Genomic DNA, 22,557 nt, shown 5'->3' with positions numbered 1-22,557 from the left:
GTTTAATACAAAAAGAAATACTCAGGCTTGAATTAACTTCAAAAGAATGTTCATGAATTATTATTAACAAGCCATAGATCTATTGATAAGAGAAGAGTTAATAGACCAGTCCTTCACCTGGGTGTCACAGAAATGACTTACCTGTATGGATGAAGGTTAAATAAATGTTAAAACTAAATGACACCAAAAAACTCCTCCCTTATTTCCCAGAACACCTTCCCATTAGGTGAGATGGCAGGGTATAAATTTGTGAACCTGTCTTGGACTCACAGGGATTCGTCTCCCAGAGGCTTACAGGGGGACTAACGGGACTTCTTCACAAAAATAAGGAAAATGGGGCTTGGGGTAAGTCGACTTTGGCTTGTCTACTGGTTTCATCACTAACCTTAAAAGTGGCATAAAATGTATTCATCCCCTTCTGTAGATATTCCACTACAGACTTATGTTTTTAGCTCTGCTTTTTTGGGAAAAGACACTGATTTTACAGTATATGTTACATATTGTTTTATGTTTTGATATAGACGGGGTTTGATAAGTACAAATTGGCAGCAACTTCCGAAGATGGCGCCAAAAAGCCCAAAAAAGGAAAGAAGAAGCAGAAGGACATGGAGGAGTTGAAGAAAGAAGTGGAACTGGTATGTCATTCAAATACATATATACAGTAGATTACATTCTTTGTAAGCATGAGTTAATTTTTTAGGTATCATGAAATAACAATAAAACAAGCTTTTTAAGATTATTTTATAATCTTGGATAATGTTAATTTATCAGCTAATTTAAGTTAACCTATTAAAATAAATGTAACATTAACCAGGATTAATACATGCTGTAAAAGTATTGCTCATTGTTAACTGATTTTATTTATTGTGCTAACTAATATTAAAGAATACAACCTTATTGGAAAGTGTTACCAATTAATATATAAATCACATTAAAATGTCACAAGGGCATATGATATTTAGAGAGAGGTGAAAAAGGTGACAGATGGTCTAGACTTCTTTTTATGGAATTCTCTGAAAAGAATGAGCTGAAGCTGCATTTCATGTCATTTAAATGATTTCAATGTAGAAATATTTAATCATCCAATTCCTGCAAATTAGCGGCAAAACAAAACTGCATTATTGTGCATGTTTACCTCTCTTCCGGATTAGAATTATACACTATACCTATCTAATTTGATACGTTATATGCTTTAATGCTTATGCACATGACGTCTACACAAATGGGAATGAACTGAGAATTCAAGCCTCTTTGCTTTTCAACAGGAAGATCACAAGTTGACCTTGGATGAGCTTCACCGCAAATACGGCACTGACCTGACCAGGGTGAGTAAAGGTTTAGTGACACTTTTGGAAGAAATGTTTCAGATGTATTTCTATTTTAATTATGTGAAACAAATGATTAGATTGGAGGAGTACTTACCTTATAGTTCAAAAGAAAGACTTTCATCCCCTTTTCTTTCAAAACAGTGAAATTATATTGTGTTAAGCCTAAGATACTTTTCTGGTCTCCCTAACCCCAACTAACCCTAAAAACAGCAGTCCAAACAATTTTAGCAGTTGTTTTCAAAGTATTGCTTATTTTATTTAATTTGTTTTATTTTTTGCGATAACCTCCTAATTACTAATACAGATAAAAACTATGAATCTGAAGCCTTCCTATGCATATATTTTTATGCATGTAATATTTGTATTCTTGTGCAACTTTATTTTGTGTATACCTTTAATTACTTCATTTATTTTAATATACAGGGCTTGTCTGCTTTCCAAGCAAGGGAGATCTTAGCTCGTGATGGACCAAATGCCCTGACTCCACCTGTTACTACCCCAGAATGGGTCAAGTTCTGCAAACAGCTCTTTGGTGGATTCCAAACTCTACTATGGATTGGTGCATTTCTTTGCTTCTTTGCATATTCAATCCAGGCCGCCTCTGAAGACGAACCAGCAAGAGACAATGTATGAAAGAAAATTTTCATTTTTACATTGGAATAAATAGTTAATATATCATGATTGTTAATATACTTTTCTCTGAAAGATGCATTGTAGATGATAATGATCTAGGCTGCTAACCAGCAGGATGTAGGTTTTAAATCTCCAAGGGACAATCTGTGAGCTATGACCATATTGCCAAGTCACTTAATGCCAAGTTTCTCCAAGGAAATTATTCTAATTACTGTATAAATTTGTACTGTAACTCACTTGAATAAAATAATCTGCTAAATGACTACTTACAATATTTTTACAGCTGTATCTGGGACTTGTACTTGCTTTTGTGGTCACAGTCAATGGATGCTTCTCATACTATCAAGAGGCCAAGAGCTCTAGGATCATGGAATCTTTTAAGAACCTCGTTCCACAGGTACAGTATAGAAATAAAAATTCATTCCATACTTAAAAAGTAGTTTCCCCAATTTACAAAGGATTTGTATTCTAATGTATCCTGGTCATATAGCAAGCCCTTGTTGTTCGTGATGGTGAGAAAAAGGTCATCAATGCTGAGGAGGTAGTCGTAGGTGATCTCGTGGAGGTCAAAGGCGGTGACAGAATTCCAGCTGATCTTCGTATCATCTCTGCACAAGGCTGCAAGGTAAAACCTGAAGCAGTTTGTTGCAAAGATAATATGCAACCAGTGCACATTTCATGAAACTGCCTACCTTGCTTTCCAGGTGGACAACTCTTCCCTCACTGGTGAATCTGAGCCCCAGTCTCGGACTCCAGATTTCTCCAGTGAAAACCCCCTGGAGACAAGGAACATTGCGTTTTTCTCTACGAACTGTGTTGAAGGTATACAATTTAGATTAATTTAAAATTAAATGAATGACTAAATTGCCTGAACTTAATTAAACATTTCATTGTTTCATAGGTGGTGCCAGAGGTGTTGTCATTAATACTGGTGACCGTACCGTCATGGGTCGCATCGCCACCCTTGCCTCCAGTCTGGAAGGTGGACAAACTCCAATTGCTAAAGAGATTGAGCACTTCATTCACATCATCACTGGCGTAGCGGTCTTCCTGGGTGTGTCCTTCTTAATCCTTTCTGTGATTCTTGGCTACACTTGGTTGGAAGGTGTCATTTTCCTTATTGGAATCATTGTTGCTAATGTACCTGAGGGTCTCCCTGCAACTGTAACTGTAAGTCAAAGTGCTATTATTGTTACACATTGTTTAAAAATGCTTATTTTTGTTTAATCTAACGAATCTACAGTACATTAATTTATTTATGTTTTCAATCCTTAGACTTTTCCAAATCCTATAATTTCTAGTATGCCTGTGCTTAAAGTTATTCTTTAGTTTTTTTCTACTCATGTAGGTGTGTCTGACTCTGACCGCCAAACGTATGGCAAAGAAGAACTGCCTGGTGAAGAATCTTGAAGCTGTGGAGACTCTTGGTTCAACAACAACCATCTGCTCTGACAAGACTGGAACTTTGACCCAGAACCGAATGACCGTGGCTCACATGTGGTTTGACAATCACATTCATGTAGCGGACACTACAGAGAACCAGAGTGGAACCGCCTTTGTCAGGAGCTCAGCTACTTGGGCCGCCCTTGCACGTGTCGCTGGCCTGTGCAACCGTGCTGTTTTCCTTGCTGAACAGAGTCATCTACCAGTTCTTCAGGTGTGCTAGCCATATTAATATCTAGACAATATTTGTTACATAGAGCATCACTGCAGGTTTGCAACTTTTAGAGTTCCAACAGAAAATATGCACTCATATTAGTGTTCTTTTAAGTGAAAAATGTTTCCAAATATTTTGTGTTGTGCAGAGACTAACAGCCGGAGATGCCTCAGAGTCTGCTCTGTTAAAGTGTATTGAGCTTTGCTGTGGTTCAGTCAGTGAAATGAGAGATAATTACACAAAGGTTGCTGAAATCCCTTTCAACTCCACCAACAAATACCAGGTATTTTTTTTCATGATGAGGTTCTCTTTGAGGATGAGATGGTACAGATTTGATGGGTCAACCTAACCACATTTAATCTGCCTTGATCTAGCTCTCTGTCCACAAGAATCCTAATTCCTCAGAGTCTAAGCACCTGCTGGTGATGAAAGGCGCCCCTGAGAGAATCTTGGATAGATGCTCCTCCATTTTGATTGAAGGAAAAGAACAGGCTTTAGATGATGAAATGAAAGATTCTTTCCAGAATGCTTATGTAGAACTCGGAGGTCTTGGAGAAAGAGTGCTGGGTAAAGACATCTTTGGAAGTTCATCTCATTGCATTGCTGCAAAAACTCTGCAGAAGAATACAAACACAAAGAAAGTTATAAACAGGCATTTAGTAATTATATGTTCTCTCTCACAGGTTTCTGCCACTTTTCCCTCCCTGATGACCAGTTTCCTGAAGGTTTTGCATTTGATTCTGAAGAAGTGAACTTCCCCACTGAGAACCTGTGTTTCATTGGCCTTATGTCCATGATTGACCCTCCTCGGGCTGCTGTACCAGATGCAGTGACCAAGTGTCGGAGTGCTGGAATAAAGGTGTTGACCTTAATTCAAGATGTCCATAATAAATTGAATTAACCAACTCAGAAGTCTACACTCACTGAGCACTTTATTAGGAACACCTGTACACCTACTTATTCAGTTCTGTGGAAGGAAACGAGAGGTCAACGGAGAATGGCCAGACTGGTTTGATCTGGCAGAAAAGCTATGGTAACTCAGATAACCACTCTGTACAATTGTAGTGAGCAGAATAGCAGCTCAGAATGCACAACATGTTGAACCTTTAGGCAGATCGGCTACAACAGCAGAAGATCACGTCAGTCTCTTTATTAGGAACATGGTGTTCTTAATAAAGTTCTCAGTGAGTGTACATATTCTATAATAGGTTAACATGTATTTTTACCATTCGTGACCATTCAATTGAGCCAAGGCTATTGCAAAGAGTCTGGATCCACTGCTTACATGTTGTACCTGACTTAAATTAATGAATCTTCTCTGACAGGTTATCATGGTTACTGGTGACCACCCAATTACAGCCAAGGCTATTGCAAGGGGTGTTGGCATTATCTCTGAAGGCAATGAGACCGTGGATGATATTGCAGCTCGGCTGAAAATCCCTGTTGGGGAGGTGAATCCAAGGTAATCTTGTCACTTCAGCCATTTACAACAAAGCCACAGTATAGCAACAAAAGTAAAGTTTGCTCTGGATGTCTAATAATTCAAAGTGTGCCTCTAGAGATGCTAAGGCCTGTGTGGTCCATGGTGGAGAACTGAAGAATATGAGAGATGAAGACCTGGATGAGATCCTGCAACACCATACAGAAATTGTGTTTGCCAGAACTTCTCCACAGCAAAAGCTGATCATTGTAGAAGGCTGCCAGCGACAGGTATCACCAGACACTGATTGTCAAATGGTGTCTTTGATCCTACTGATACTAAGGGATTTTAACCAGAAGTTGGCATACATTTTTAATGCATATTTGTTCTCTTCTTATCAGGGTGCCATTGTAGCTGTAACCGGAGATGGTGTCAATGATTCTCCTGCTCTGAAGAAGGCTGACATTGGTGTGGCTATGGGCATTGCTGGATCGGATGTATCCAAACAGGCTGCTGACATGATCTTGCTGGATGACAACTTTGCTTCAATTGTCACCGGAGTAGAAGAAGGTGTGGAATGCTTAGTTTTAACTTAATAATTATGTATGTTAGATGGAAAATTGATTTTCAAAAATGTGTTTTCTACTTCAGGTCGTTTGATCTTTGACAACTTGAAGAAGTCCATTGCCTACACTCTGACTAGTAAGATTCCTGAGATGTCACCCTTCCTCATGTTTGTCCTTGTGGGTATTCCTCTACCCTTGGGCACCGTCACCATTCTCTGTATTGATCTCGGCACTGACATGGTAGGGAAAAGTAAACATTTTAGTTATAGAAATTTAGAGAAGAGTAAAATCACTACATAATTGTTTTTTATTATTGTCATAGGTTCCTGCTATTTCATTGGCCTATGAAACTGCTGAAAGTGACATCATGAAGAGACAACCCAGAGATGCTAAAACAGACCACCTGGTGAATGAGAGGCTAATCAGTATGAGTTATGGTCAAATCGGTAAGAGCATGCTCTTTCTGTACATGGCACTCTTTATGTTTATTGCAGCTAATTCTGCCAGAAAGAATATAATTAATTCAAATTTTACGAGTTCGCCTGCCCATATAATCTTTGAGTGATAAAGCGTAGATGTATTTGGGGGTCAAGGAAGAGGCTCAACTCGAGCTCTAAAGGGACTACTTAATAGGCCATTTCCACTGGAAGTACTAAAGCCTGTTTTAGGTACTTTCCCTCAGGACTAGTACTTTTCGTCGCTTTCGCACCTAAGGAACTATAGTTCCTCTGAGCCATTTTTGGGGGATTTTTAGCACCTACTCTGGAGTAGGTACTTTGGGGGCATATAGGGAGACTGTGGGAGGTGCTGCAGCCTGTGATTGGTCAAAAACCTATGACACACAAAGCATTGAGAAAGTCCACAGCCGCCATTTGTAAACAACTAGCTTCTAGCATGCTACTCAGCGGATTGCGCTAATTTTACAATTCCCTTAACAGAAATCAAATAAAATCAACAACGTATAGAAAGAGGATCACTGGTTTCACATATGTGTGTGTATGTAACTTCATTGGGATACTCGATTAGGGTTTCAATCGCATCTGTACTGTTTGTACTATGTGACTATACAGAAAATAATGTGGTTTCTGGATTACTACATCAAATTTTCCCTTGAATGACGAATACAACTAATCAAATGTTTATTGAGAGTGGGTAATTTGACTCTATTGTACACTAAACCATCATGAAATCTAGTTAACAATAGGGAAGTATTGCGTGCCTATTCCTGTGTGGTAACTTGCATCAAGTCAATGAGTTAATATTTCAATACAGTAATTTATTTTGAGTCATAAAAGCTTTTATTGTAAAAGATTGTGTTGATAAATAGGTTGATTTATCTGGACTGTAGTATGAAGGAAGCTATAGGGCAGGAAAGATTGAGGATGGAGATGGGGAGGGATCTCGGAAAGACTGTCATTAGAGTGAGGTAATCTGTGGATTAAATACTCTGCAGCCTGCAGGTTGATTGGCAGATTAGATGAGCAAGCTTCTCCCAGACTTTCGTTTAAGAACTCCATACAGTGAGAGAATAGTTTTCTTGGCGCTATCTCCTTCCTACGGTTCTGAGCTCAGATTCTCGCTCAAACTGTCAGATCCTACAAAAAGACAATGACGGCAGGGTAGAGGAGCTTACCCCTTTCAGCCAGACAATACTCAAACTGGTGGGTGATGGGGTGTTGTGGGTGAAAACAACAAGGACATAACGAAGCAATTTAGGACAGTGGTGTGGAGCTTATAAAGCATAGGCTGGATTATGATTGGATGAGATGTCTGAATTTAATGAATGATGTGATGCTTACTACACATCTTCCTGATAGAACAAATCGCTTAGGCTTCCATTTTCACACTTTAATTTCATATTATTTTTAGGTATGATGCAAGCAGTTGGAGGGTTCTTTACCTACTTTGTAATTCTTGCTGAGAATGGATTCTTGCCCAGGGATCTGGTAGGAATTCGTATGGGTTGGGAAGATAGGTATGTCAATGACCTGGAAGATAGCTATGGTCAGCAATGGGTAGGTATCAAAGCTATGAACATACCTGACAACTCTTAAAAACAAAACACTTTATAATGCAAAACATAATGAAATATTAAACTTGTAAATATTTCTTCTGTGTTTTATTTGTCTGCTCTAGACCTATGAGCGCAGAAAGATTGTGGAGTACACATGCCACACAGCATTCTTTACCAGTATTGTGATTGTCCAGTGGACTGACCTGCTCATCTGTAAGACCAGACGGCTCTCCATCGTACAGCAAGGAATGAAGTATGTAAACATAAACATATTTGGCCTGATAATTATAAAAAAATAGATTTTTGTTCAGTTTCAGCTCATTTCAGGTTTAAAACTGCACCATGTGGATAACTATATTCATCATCATTTGTATTTTTCTTTCCCCCATAGAAACCGAGTCCTCACCTTTGGACTGTTTGTGGAAACGGCTCTGGCAGCTTTCCTGTCCTACTGCCCAGGCATGGATGTTGCTGTCAGAATGTATCCTATGAAGTAGGTGGACATATCTAGTCTATTTGCACACAAGCGTGGTGTTCTTCATAGGCCACCTACACACTGCAGCTAAATAATGTTGTCACCTTTGAGTGCTTAATCCTGTTCTGTACACACACATTTCAATAACTGAACCCTTCATTGGTCTTGCAGGTCATTTTGACATGTTTTTAACAAAAGACGGCGAATCTGTCGATGGTAGCTAATGAAGCAATGATAATATATCTCTGGGATAATCTCTTTGCTCTAAAATAGCAAACACAAAACGGGTTAATCTGGTGGCATGGAGCATCTATGTTTAACACTTTTCAATCATTTGGGGGAGTAGCTCCTGTATAACATACACACATTGAATGAACATGTAAATGTCAATTAAATTGACCTGTTTTGCAGTATTTTTTATAATGAATCCTGTTCTCTAATTTAGACCATTGTGGTGGTTCTGCGCCTTCCCATACTCACTGCTCATCTTCATCTATGATGAAATTAGAAAATACATCATTAGGCGAAATCCAGGAGGTAGGCTACTATATAAACTTTCATTACATATCTGTATGTTATTTTATGCACTGCATATGTTTTATACATTTCTTCATAACACTCAAAGAGAATTGTTTTATTCATTTCATTCCTTTGAGTGATTAATAATAAAATATTTCTAATATTCATGCTATTTTGTTTCAGGCTGGGTGGAACAAGAAACATACTATTGAAACAAGAAGATCTGTGGCAGACATATGAAAGAAGATATTTTACAAATGATACAGAATCTGGTGATTGTCAGTCAATAAATGTCAAATTCCATGGAGCTGAAATAGTTTTTTGTGTTTCCATTATTTATTTTTCAAATAAGAAAGATGTAGGCTAGATAAAAATAGTTATCCAACTAACTTGCACAAAAGTATAACCTAGATGTAGCTGTATGTATTTATATAAGCAAAAAAGTGCTACTCTTGGCATTATGTACTGTTGATATAAGTTGCTTGAAAATTACATGATTTTTTTTTATATACAAATACATTTTCTTTAATATATCTAAATATGATTAGATGACAAAATATTGAGGGATAGTAATTTATACACAAATGGTTGGTTTCAGTTTAATATTATGGTGGCCTTCATGAAAGTACTGTAGACTTGGAAATGTACATACTTTAATGCATATATTTCACAAAAGACATTTTGAGGGGCAGTGGCTCTAAACCTTTTAGAGGGGTTTGGGGGGTGCACATGCGTGACCTCAATTTATTTTATGCTATAGTGTTTTTTTTGTAATTCTTTTGCCTTTTGTTAGTTTTAAAGCTTAACTTAAGAAATTAATAACACTTTTATCAATGGAGTAGGTAGGCCTGTTAATGTATCAAAATATTATGCTTAATAGCCTAGTCTAGTTCAGATTAGTCATAAAACTCGTTATTAAATTATTAAATTATATTACTCGTTGTTAAACTAAATTATTTTGTATCCATAATTATTTTCCAAAATATGCTAAAGATGAAAATATAAATGTTGGGAGAAGTTGCACTATACAGAAAAAAACAAACAAAAAAAAACACCTTGGGTTTAGGTTACATTCACCGGTTCAAAAATGTATTTGTGGATAACAAATACATTGTGTTGAACAGAAAAGTGCACAACTTTAAGAAGATTCAAAATCTTTTCCAAACATAATTTTTATGGACTACATGGAGATTTGGTCTATAAATAATAAATAATAAATAATAATATAATACTGTTGTTACGAATTACTGAGCTAATATCAATAAAGTATTATAATACCTGACTTTATGCAAACAAACAAACAAACAAACAAACAAACAAACACAAAAAGACAGTGAATAGACTGCTGATTATGCCTTATAATTGATTATTATACTCTGTAATCGATACATCAAATATTCAGCATAATGTTGATGCATTTTTACACCCTTACATACTTTTATAAAGCTTAAAAAAGTATTGGGTGGAATTTGTACACCCTGGAACACTGCTGTTTTGGAGGGGCACCACAGCAAAAGGGCAGGGGCTCAAGCCCCTAAAGCACGTGCCTACAGGACTTTTTTTCTACAGGTGGAATTTGCAGTGCCGCACGCGGGAAATTCAACGCTCGTCGTCATGGAAAAATAGCTGTAAAAGTTGACAGAATGTTTATGTGGGCTCTCACTTATTGTTCAATCACAAGAAAACACAACATGTAATCAGAAGTGTAACACATTTTGGACGATACTGTGTGAGGTAGAAGAATAGTCTTACTTGTCTGTGAAATTGCAAACTGCGTGTGGGGTTTGCAAATATTATTTTCACTTACACATTTGCTCCAAGACTAAAAGAAAAAAGTCCACTATTACGTTTGAACAACTATCCAGAAGAGGAAAACAGACCGCGTTGGATTAAGTTTAATGGGAGAAAATGCTGTCACTCTCTCAGCAGCTGTAATAGAAACCCCCTCGCAGATGTGGTAATAATATTTTTAAATTAATTCCAGTGTAATATAACAAACAGCATAATGTTAAAAATGTACACTCAATATTTAAAACATGTATAATACAAAAAAATTGTGAGATTTAAGCTGCTAAATATAATGGAAACGCGTCATCAGTCTGTGAAAAAGATCTATTGATATATTAGACGTCAAATGATTGGACGAAAGTTGTCTATACGTCACAAGCTTGACGACGCCTTCTGATTGGATAGCTATTTTACGCAGTTAAGAATGAAAACAGTTGAAAGACGCAGCAAGAGAAAGACGGACAAAACAGTTAAATCTCTTTGTTGGTTATTTCATACTTGATAGCTCCATACAGAAAATAGTATTCACCTTCAAGATAAGTCATTAGGGTAATTCTATAACTTCTGACACTTTGCCGTTGCGACAGTAGAAAAACAATTGCTATGGAGCTATGGAGTATCTACAATATATATATAAAATCCTCCACATACTGTATGACAGCTTTGCAGATCTTTGTTATTCTAGCGGTCAGTGTGAATACTTTCCAGATGCACCGCACTGTGCAAAAGTTTTAGGCATTTGTGAAAAATTCCAAAGTGCAGTAAATATAAAAAAATCTAAATCAATATTCGGTGTGACCACCTTTGCCAATTCTCCTAGATACACATGGACACAGTTTTTCTTGGTTTTTGGCAGATAGGATGTCCCAAGCTTCTTGGAGATTTCACCACAGTTCTACTATTTCGGCTGTCTCAATTGCTTCTGTCTCTATATGTAATCTCAGACTGACTCGATGTTCAGTGGGGGCTCTGTAGGGGCCATGACATCTGTTGCAGGGCTCCCTGTTCTCCTATTCTAATCTTTTTTATTTGCAAAAGTAATGTTTGGGAGTCTAACATTTATATTTCCTATTAAAACACTAAAGCTGAAGATATAAATAACCATCTTAAGACAAATGCTTTTGTGAAACATCTTATGTGCCTTTTGCACAGTACTGTATATGTATATATATATATATATATATATATATATATATATATATATATATATATATATATGTATGTGTGTGTGTGTGTGTGTGTATATACTGTAGGTATTTATAACCTATAATTAAACATTCTAAATTATTAAAAACTAATTGTAGAATTAAAGATAATAGATTATTGAAAAGAAGTGACAATTACATTGAGCTGCATGGAATATACTTCATAGTAAATATGATTATGAGTAAATCATACACTGGAATATTCAAACATGCATGTGATTATTTTGTCTAACTTGCATTTAACTTTGAACTTAGTGGCCGTTTGTTTTTCTACAATTTATAAGATTATGTCCCTCTGTTTACTATGGCCTTGGTGGCACGAGAGGGTCCTACACAATATTAGGCAGGTGGTTTGATGTTGTGGCTGATCGGTGTGTGTACATACTGGTTTGTGGTGAGTTTACTGGTGCACTATGGCTGATGTTGTATCATTCAGGTGGATGCTGCACACTGATGGAGGTTGAGGAGATTCCCCTGTTCACCGTGTAAAGCGCTTTGAGAGAAGTGTCAGAAAAGCACTATATAAATGTAACGTTCATTCAGACATACAGAGACAGAACAAAGAATAAATCTAAATGACATATTTGACAAAAAAACTTCTTGCCTTCCTGAATACAGTTATTATACATTTGCAGTGCCAGAGAAAAGGTAAAACACATTTCATAAAGCCAAAACATCAAGGTACTGACATCATACAGCCTTGTTTTGTGAGGTTTTTCATAAATCCAACTGTGAACATTTGTGGATTGAAATTTACATTTACATTTATGCATTTGGCAGACGCTTTTATCCAAAGCGACTTACAGTGAACTTATTACAGGGACAATCCCCCAGAGCAACCTGGAGTTAAGGGCCTTGCTCAAGGGCCCAACAGTGGCATCTTGGTGGTGCTGGGGCTTGAACCCCCGACCTTCTGGTCAGTAACAAAAAGAAATAAAAGGTAAATGAATAAATGTTGTAAATAGACAACTAGAGAATACAGCGACAAAGTGAAAATAATACTGTATTTATTTCCTTTCCGTTATCATTTAAAAGAAAAAATGGAACAAAATAAATAGCAGTTTATCTTCATTGCAAGACAACATTTTATTGTGGTTGGAGCACATGTTATCTCAAATAAAAAAAAATCTAAATAATTCCAGTTGTAATGACTATAAACCTGTGCGCACACACGCGTGCATAAACTGTATTGCATTACAGTTACTCTATTTTGTAATGAATGTAACATCGTAGATAAAACAAATGAAAAAAGTAAGAGAATAAATTCATAGAAAAGCAGATGTCTTGTGTATGATACTGCAGACCACAAAGTCTCACTATCTGTGGCTTTCTCTTTAAATAAGAACACATTACCAGATATCTTGCAGACAACAAGGATTCATTTTCATGCTCACAATCAGAGTAACAATAGTGCAGGATGATGACTCAAAAACTTCCTTAATTTATCCTTATCTAAGCAGAAAAACAAACAATTGTCGTAGTGTTCCAGTATGGTTCCTTCTTTAAAAGAAAAAGCAGCAATGTACATTGAGCACCATTCAGGCAATCTGTTTTATATTTTTATACATTCAGTGCCATATACTAAAAGAATCGATGTATGCACGGACCACAGGAGGGCTCAGGGTTTACATGTTTGTCAAACTCCTCTCGGTCAGTGGGGTCATTCATTGGAGCACTTTTCAATGCAAAAAACAAAAGAAAGAAAAAGTTAATGATCATTTCGAAGAAAGTTCATTTTAGGTCATTCTAATCTGGTGTTTGACATTGCAAAATTAACAATTAAAATTATAACAGATAAATGAAAAACACAAATTTTACATTATAAAGAAAAATGAACTGTGATGTGAATGAAGAACATTCATATATTTGGAATAATAGACACAAGATGTGGCAGATAAAGTAGTGATAAAGTTTTGAAATAAAGTTTAATACGTAACTCCAAAACATTACAAATATACTTCCAAAATGCTTCGATCATCTTGCAAAAACAATATTTTCAAAACTCCACCCAAACACTAAGGGAAAGTCCAAGCCAAGCAGCTATGCAACACTGGGTGTTACCCATTGGCTCAAAGCAGCTTAAGCCATGAATCATGTTTCTGGTATTCACTGTTCTTAAAAGAAGAAAAGGAAGAATAAATTAAATTAAAAGGAAGGAAGAATAAATAGGAATATAAAAAAAGATTATATGTACAGGACTTCCTCTTTTCATGCACTCAAGTATGAAGTATTGTATACACTACACATACTACTATAGAGAATTAAAAAATGATGAAGAATACAGGGAATTAATTTAGATTTTTAAAGCCCAGATTAAATTTGAGTTTCCACAGTAATGGTACAATTGCAGAAGCGACAACTGAACTAGGATGACATTTCCTGATTAACAGTATTTTCACACTATATTGGAACAAATTTTAGACCATTTTAAGTGGACAGAGAGAAGAACTCAGTCAAAAAACAAGGGTTATTAACACCCTCGTGCCCTATCAAGAACACACACCTGAGATCAACGGTCAGTGAACATTTTCACTAAAGAAAACATTCGATTTCAGTTTGTTTCTCATCAAATCTTATCGTATGCTTCTATAACAATCATGAGTCTCATTTAGGGTTGCAACAGTATGAGAATTTCACGGTATGAGAACCGTCTCAGAAGATATCACGGTTTCACGGTATCACACAATTACTAATATCAGTGAAAACATGTTATATAAATAAAGCATGTTAGTTTACATGTTATCATAGCATGTTAAATGAACTACTAAATGAAAAATAACATCAGCTGTGTGAGCTTTTAAAGTAATGTCCTATGATTATTAATATATACTGTAGACGGCTCCTGTCTGGAGCTTTAACTCGGCGCTTCTCAACTGGTTTTGCTTCAGGACAGATTTGACATTTGAAATCATGTGTGGACCTGCGATAGATTAAACATAACCTGTATTTAATGTAGCCTGGGTCGCATTTCCTTTTACGCTGCATAGTTTTGTTCATGGTTTTCCAGTACCATTACATGCATCAAGTGTCATTATTTTTGTTGATGACGTCAACAACCAAATCTACAGGAAGTTTCTCTCCCCCTTTTAAAAATTGAAGCGCATATTTACTTATATGAGCCCATTATTATCCCGTTTGTTAACTAATATTACATATTTATACTAGGGCTGTCAATCGATTACAATTTTTAATCAAATTAATTACATGGTGTCCCGATTAATGAATCGCATATACAAATATTTGCTGAGAAAGCCCCTCATATAACAATAATTCAATATATAAAGATTATACATATTTATATCAATATATAGTTATACATAGTTATCTTTAAATATTAAAAAATTATATATATATATATATATATATATATTCAGATAATTAAAATGCATTACATTCTTGTAGCAGAACAGTTCATCATTAATAAGACAAAAAGCGGTTTTAGAATACAATGTATTGTTTATTACCATATTATTGATCATAAGTCAATCATTGTCATACAGTTCATAACAATCCATTTCACAAGTGAATTTATCAATCAGTTGGAGATTTATTATGAGGGCTTGTTTAAGGTCGCGTCAATGTACACCTGCGTCAGACATGCTTGTGTAGCGTCATAAACATAAAATGTTTAGGTCACTGTGTCAAGTTAAATATAGTTTAATACTCAATCTTTAAACACATCTTGAGATCCCTTAGTTCGCATTTACGCTCCTTCGAGTATTTTGAACGCAAGAACGTAATGCATGTTTGTGTTGTTCTGCTACTGAAGTGTTTTCTTCACTATATAAACTGCACGTTACTCATACAGATGAAATTTCATTTACTGCCCTCTGGAGTAAACAGGTGGTACTGCAAGCTTGCATTTCTCAGGACACGTTAAATCGACAGCCCTAATTTATACACATATTACACAGGAGGAAAGGCTCCTTATTACCATGGTTAAGTCAGTGTGCTAGTCTTAAATAATAGTAATAATAATACATTTATGTATTTATGAAAAATAAATACTAGCTGAAACATCTTGAAACTTTAACTACAACTGCCACTGTTGATATAAAATGAGGTCTAATAGATTTTACTTTTAGATTATTTCATATGAAACTATAACTTTATCAAAATATAAAGTTTTTATTACTTTTACTCATGTAAAATCCTGAAAACAAATTTGTAAAGGTGATGGTGTGTAATAATTAATATTTGTAAATATTTTGGGGCCGCATCGAGCTTTAAGTTGTGCATGGGGGGCTACATTGTATTCCTTTTGAGATACAATGTTCTTTTGAACTTTTAAGCCCAGAAATAGTTGTGTACTCAATTTTCTGAAGTGTATCTGTGACTGACGGGACTATTCTACAATTGCCCAAAGTATTATATTGCTCTACATATTTATATACTTTTCTATCAGGCATTAAAAAACTCAATAAAGCCTGAGCTTATACATTTATTTTACCATCTCTGCTTCGCTGTTAATTTATTATTCAATTTAACAATCTCTACTAGTGTTGTCAAAAATACCAGTACTCCGGTACCAAGTCTGTACTGAAACAAAAAATGTTTTACGATACCAGAATTTCTGAAGGTACCGGAGTACCGAGTACCGGGTCTACCATGCAGAGTCGAGAACTTTCGAACTCTCACAACAAGCAAAATATGGGGACATTTGGAATGGTTTGGAAATTCTTTGGATTTGAGGCTGATGAAAAGGGAAACATCATAGATCAGCGAAAACCTATTTGTAAACGCTGCTTTCACAATTTTCTGACGAAAGGAGGAAACACGTCAAACTTAATAAAGCACCTGAAAGACAGACACCCAGATTAATTCAAGCAACTAAAGCATGTGAGTTTAAAAGCATATTATCATTTGCATTAGGGCTGAAACATTTAGTCGACATTATCGTCAACGTCGAAAATAAACAATTGTCGAGAGAATTTTTCATTGTCTAATAGTCGTTGGATCTCATTTAACGTAACATGAAATCACATTAAAGTGTAATGATGAAGCGTGAGAGCAGCAGGTCATGCCTGACAGAGGAGAAGAATTACAGAGATCAGTCCAGATGCACTCAACTTTCACAGCTTCATTTTATGTAGATCCCAAAGTATTAGGGAATTATAAAAATAAAATTAAAAAAAAGAGGAGTAAATTCAGAAGCAGTCTCGTTGTGGAATAAGCGGAGCCGGAGCTCTTTAAAGGAAACATGTGTTACATCTTAAATGCAGTTATTTTAATGCGTTATAGCTTTATTAAAGTTCAAATATTACAGAAGCAGATCATGTTAATAACTTTAAACTCAGAAACTGGCATTTCTCTGTGTGGTCGGTGCTTGTGTGTCGCAAGTTGACGAGTCTGACAGGCAGACAAGGAATAAAGGAGATGCACACGCGCAAGTGAGTTTCTCCGTCCGGTTGCATTTTGTTCTCAATACCGTAGACAAGCAAATGTAAATGTTCAAACCGTGGTATACTGTGAAACCGGTATATCGCTGCTACCCTAGTCTCATGAATAAATTATTAGACTTCTGAATTATACTTTTGTGTTCTGTTGAACCTTGAAGATGTGTCACCATAAACTGCCATTGTATGACATCACTGACAACATGTTTCCACAATTTCTCTCTTTGCGTTAAGAAAAAGAAATGAAGTTGTATAGAGTTATAACAACACACGGATGAGTATATGACTGAATTTACATCAAGCTGATCTGAACGTATTTGACACACACTATCTACTGTAAGCCTCGAGGGGATCAACACACAATTTCATCATGATTATGATTTTTGCCATAATCAAGCAGAAACTTGCAAATAACATTTAGGAGGATCAGTCCTAAAATCAGATTTGAAAAACGCATCAGCATTGTCTGCATTACAAACACAGCACAGCAAACTCAAAGTTAAAACCTCATGGGGGATTTATAAAAAAAAAAAACATATGGTTTATATATGGTCCTTTCTATTGAATTGATAATTCAAGAAAAACAAAACAAAGATTGTTCCTGTTTAAGACATTTCTCCCGACAAATGATTCTTCAGATTTGGTAGATGAGGTTCAGATTAAGATTTCCCCGCCATAATGCAGAAGCTTGTTGTTTATCAGATTCAGCACTTTTAATTTCTAGAATGTCAAATAAACAACGAGAGGAGTTTGTCTATTAATATATTCATTGATAAAATGGTTTTGATATTAAGGATAATGATATAAACTTTACATTGAGAGATCAAGAATGATTAAGAAAAAGAGAAGCATCAGACCTTATCAGGCTAGACATCCATTCCCAACTACGAATCCAGATTTTCCCCTCCTTTGGGGATGCAGTCACATCTTTCAGCGGCTGATTAGCTATGAAAACACAACCATTACATAAACAGGAGTCAAGAACAGGCAACAACTAACAGCGAGTGTCATTAAAAAACAAGTCATTATCTAAGGAAACATTTCAACCAGCAGAGTGAAGAACAATAAACATCTCATTGCTTTTATAAAACTAGTTTTCCAGTTTTCCTTTATCCATCATAATGTGTTCAGTGTTTCCGCTAGGAGTTTTCTCAGCAGCGGTTATGCGCATGTGTTGTGAGTTTGCAACGTGCGTTAGTGGAGGAATAGCTTATAACTGAAAACTCAATTTTAACATGCGCCACATCAGGATTTATTTGTGTCCTCAAAGCACCCGTTGAAAATTTGGAGCCCTGTCGGCATTTAAGCATTGCTGTGACATGCAAATGACCTAAAGTTGAGGACATTTACTGACATGGTCCATTTGGACATGATTAAAATCACAAAAAATCTCTAGTAATTATTATATTACCCCACTTCCCATTGCAATCTTTTGTTATAGACAGAACTTTGATCAACTTACCGGCATTGTCGGGATTTTCATTTTTATCTGTGCCTTGATAATCAACCAAATAAGAAACAATTACCCATCCACTCAAATACAATCCTTTATTACACATCTGCATTAAATGGAAGCATTTATAGAGAAATTGTTCCTTTTAAATGATTTTCAGACACTTCTACAAGGAACTATCCAAGAGGTCCCATCAGCATCTCTAACAATAGATCATTTTTAATAAACCGTCTGATGGAAATAACAGTAACATTATTTAATACTATATATAATAAATAGTGTTTATGACTAATGATAAACATAGAAAAAGAAAGCCACATACCTGGGTTTTTTCGGCATCTATCCAGACAGCGCAAAACTCCTGAAGAGAGAAATTTGCTTCAAATAAAAATACCCTTTAGCAAAGTTTGCAACTTGTCGATTAATTGACAAAACAAACACAAACACAAACTTACCCCCCAAGATTGGTGCATTTCCACAGGAATTGTGAACAGATTCTGGTGAAGGAAAATCATAAAATTATAAATGTATCACTTTTTTAAATGACCAATAGAGATCCTTCTGCATTGTAAATAAGGATGCTTGGCTCGATAATAATATTTGTATTTTCCAGGTTATCTGCCAATAATATATCAGCCGCCGATATATCGTACATCCCTAATTATACTGTTTCACTAGCCTAGTTTCCATCCACTTTTCGTGTATTGTGTATCGACAATGTGAAAATGCATAAAAAATCTGTTTGTGAAATTTGCCATCTTCTGCCTGTTTCTATTCAAATTAACTTTTATAGATACATTTGGAGTGCGTGATGACGTCATTCCTAAAACACTTCGTCGCATAAGTTTTGGTTTATCCAAAAGAAATCTGCCCTTAACCTGTTTCCATACAGAAATGTGTTTATCGCTAATTTGCTCCCAGATGTCCTCCTAAATTTTGGTAAAATGGGAGATTATTGAGACATTTGATTGAAATTAGCAGTTTACTGTTATTATAATTTCACAAATAAAAGCAATCAGAAGAAGAATTGCAATCAAAACGGAACAGTTGCTCTTCTGATGAGACTGTAATATCGGTGCTGATGTTCCGACTATCGCAGGTTGCCATCGACCGGTTCTGACCCGAAAGCGGATCATCATGACCCTGTTCAGGCTGGCAACCTGCACTGAGTACTGGGGGAAACGTTCAGTCTCAGGATCATCCATCGATGTGTATATGATGTGTGCACAGATATTAAAGAAATATTGATGTGGTGTAATATCAGGATTTACACATGATACATTCATCTAATCTAAAGCATCACAGCTGCATCATGTCCCACATATTTCTCCAGCAACTTTTAATCTAAAATTAATTTAATGTCCTAATGCAATTTACATTTTCTGAAGAAGCTCAGCAAACGTGATCTGAGATAAAGTGGGTTAGATTTAAAATATGTAAAAGTTTTAAAATGTTCAAAAGCTCGTTTTCTGAAAGTGAACTCATTGGACAAATAGTTTTAAAAAATGACTTTATTCATCTACAGAACAGGGTACGTCTAATTTAAGTTTGTGTACAGAAAAGGCAATTATATAGGTCTAAAAATATATTTTTGTTTCTTTTGGGAATTTATTTAATTTAACACAGGGAATTGTGCTGGTATTTTTTCAAAAGTATAAACAATAATGTTATAGAATTGGGTTATATGTTAGTGTTCCAAAAAAGCACACTGATGCTTTTCTCCTAATATTGTTTATTTATTTTTAATTTAAAACATCTTTGTGCATAGAAATTATGTGTTTTTTGTATTGTGGATTAATTTCGTGACTGCTGTCTATTATTCTGAATGTGTGGAAAAGAAACTTTAATAAATAAACGGATGTCTACCATGATTAAATTAATCACAAACAATGGCCATTCATTTGTCCTCCTTGCACTTGTTGATGACCGGTGAATGATACGAGATATTTGTGTTGGCACTCCTGGAAGTGTCATGTTTGCAGCATCGGATCTATTTGCCGTTAAAATCAATCTATTATCATGTCAAATAAATTGGCTTTCAAGTCATCATGATTAACACATAATTTACGATCAGGGTAAATTCTGTCATGTGACACTACATTTTTGCGTAAATTATTCGTCAAAAAGTGTTTCCAAACCAGTTTTTCGTGACATTCAAAGTATCAACATTTTATGCACTAGAGTTAAACGGAAAAATATTATGCAGACACTTGTGAAATTTTAGCAATAATTTGCATTTCCCTCAGCTTTATTTTGATGCGCTAAAACAATTTTTGCAAAAGATCCTTGGATGGAAACGTAGATATTGTTCATTTTGTGACAATTTTCTATTAATTAAGGCGATTTTCCTTTTCCTTTGAATACAATACAACCAGGTACAACAAGGCAAGGTAAAGAAGTGCCATTTTCCTGTTTAAACCAGAAGTATTCATTAATAAACACATACACATTTTTTGTGGTTTTGAAAAAGGTAAATTCAGTAATCATTGCTTAACATACCATGAGTGTTGTCGTGGCATATATACAGCAGACATGCCACGATTCCAAGGAAAAGAAGAACCAAAAAAATTACCAAAAAAACGATTAATCCAGTAGAGGGACCGGGATCTAATGAAGATAAAAACACATTAGTCTGAGACATAAACATAAATACTGGAACAAACATTCCTAGAAACTGAAACAACACAAGGATATATTCTGGTTAAAAATAAAGTTAGCATTTAAAATAACTCACGACTTACAAGAAAATAATTTGGCATAAAGATTCGAACATGGTTGATCTGAAGGTACAAGCAGTATTTTTGTATTTTTCAAGAAGAATATGTACAAAGAAGATCCAACATTATTTTTTAAAAGCTTAGTTGCAGGAAGTAGATAGAGTGCCTAAATATAGATGTGGTGAATCTGTATTCAAGTGCTCACAAAAGGACTGCGAGTGACTGATTTGCATAAACATTCTTCCACTGAGGAACAGAAAGTGAAAAGGACCTTAATATTAAAAACTTTCTTTGCATATCTTTATTTAAAATATATATATATGAACAACAATTGTAGAAAGTGATTTGCTTTGGATATGAGTGAAGTGAAGATTTGAAGTTCAGTAAATGTGTCACTTTATATTTAGTAACGGTAACTGTAAAATTCAGCTTAAATAAAAGATACAAAGATATTGCTTAAATAAATATATGATTATTATCTTTAAAGAAATATTCTGGGTTCAATGCAAGTGAAGCTCAATCGACAGCATTTGTGGCATAATGTTTACATTTACATTTATGCATTTGGCAGACGCTTTTATCCAAAGTGACTTACAGTGCACTTATTACAGGGACAATCCCCCCGGAGCAACCTGGAGTTAAGTGTCTTACTCAAGGGCCCAACAGTGGCATCTTGGTGGTGCTGGGGCTTGAACCCCCGACCTTCTGGGCAGTAACCCTGAGCCTCAACCACTGAGCCACCACTGCCCTCAAGAATAGTAAATTCTAAAAATAAAAACTAATGAGACACCTACAATGGAAGTGAACGTGGCCAACATGATTTTAGTGTGATAATATCACTTACGAACCGCATTTGTGTAAAGTTATATCCAATTATACAACTTCGTTACTATGACGATGTAATGTCAACAAACCCTAAAACCCTTTTATGCAGCTCTTTACCGGTAGTGATGAACCTCCGCTAAACCTTTGGCAACAATGGACAATTTGCCGCAAAGATCATTTGCATGTGAAAATGATCAAATATGCCACGAACTCTCGATTTTCGTCAAGGGTAGTTATACAGTAGTTATATCTCTCTGTTTGTTTGTTTGTTTTTGCACGTCCATTTAAATCAAGCTTTTATTTTGGCAGAAAGCTCAGAGAAGACCTTTTATATTTCTGTGTTTCTTTTGACTGTAGTTTGTCAGCTTCGATTAATCAGTTTGCTACATGAGCTAGTGCGATTATTATGATGCAAAAGACTGAGATTAATAGGGGTGGTGGAAAAAAAATATTCCCTTACAAATTGCGATTCTTGAGATCACTGATGAAAAATAGATTCTTAATGTATTTTTAAAAATGATAAATTTAGCTTAATGCTCGTACAATTATTGATATATCAAT

At 35.5% G+C, this 22,557-nt stretch overlaps 2 protein-coding genes across 23 annotated transcripts in view; one reads left to right on the top strand and one right to left on the bottom strand.

Moving 5' to 3' along the window:
* The first annotated feature begins 214 nt into the window (after positions 1–214).
* Positions 215–8,926, top strand: LOC127643459 (sodium/potassium-transporting ATPase subunit alpha-1-like). Its single transcript, XM_052126225.1, has 22 exons — positions 215–345; positions 522–635; positions 1,266–1,325; positions 1,752–1,955; positions 2,245–2,358; positions 2,452–2,586; positions 2,666–2,783; positions 2,863–3,131; positions 3,310–3,618; positions 3,767–3,901; positions 3,993–4,185; positions 4,302–4,477; positions 4,944–5,080; positions 5,178–5,328; positions 5,440–5,608; positions 5,690–5,844; positions 5,927–6,050; positions 7,474–7,619; positions 7,741–7,871; positions 8,010–8,111; positions 8,539–8,630; positions 8,796–8,926. Exons 1-22 carry the CDS (start codon positions 334–336, stop codon positions 8,822–8,824), a joined length of 3,075 nt encoding a protein of 1,024 aa, XP_051982185.1. The 5' UTR covers positions 215–333; the 3' UTR covers positions 8,825–8,926.
* A 3,274-nt stretch (positions 8,927–12,200) lies between these two features.
* LOC127643460 (uncharacterized) overlaps positions 12,201–22,557 on the bottom strand; it is a 119,969-nt gene continuing 109,612 nt past the window's right edge. For 3 of the 22 annotated variants that reach the window (XM_052126233.1, XM_052126241.1, XM_052126243.1), the window contains 6 exons: positions 20,954–21,061; positions 18,910–18,951; positions 18,777–18,815; positions 18,464–18,496; positions 17,859–17,946; positions 12,208–13,280 (listed from right to left, as the gene is read on the bottom strand). In XM_052126233.1, the coding sequence (XP_051982193.1) occupies positions 13,187–13,280; positions 17,859–17,946; positions 18,464–18,496; positions 18,777–18,815; positions 18,910–18,951; positions 20,954–21,061 (404 nt within the window). In that variant the 3' untranslated portion in view covers positions 12,208–13,186. The other 19 variants (XM_052126246.1, XM_052126242.1, XM_052126240.1 and 16 more) reach the window with 19 other exon arrangements.

The sequence above is a fragment of the Xyrauchen texanus genome, chromosome 5 (assembly GCF_025860055.1).
Source record: "Xyrauchen texanus isolate HMW12.3.18 chromosome 5, RBS_HiC_50CHRs, whole genome shotgun sequence".
NCBI lineage: Eukaryota > Metazoa > Chordata > Actinopteri > Cypriniformes > Catostomidae > Xyrauchen > Xyrauchen texanus.
The sequence above is the reverse complement of the archived record's forward strand: the minus strand, read 5'-3'. Positions and strand labels throughout refer to the sequence as shown.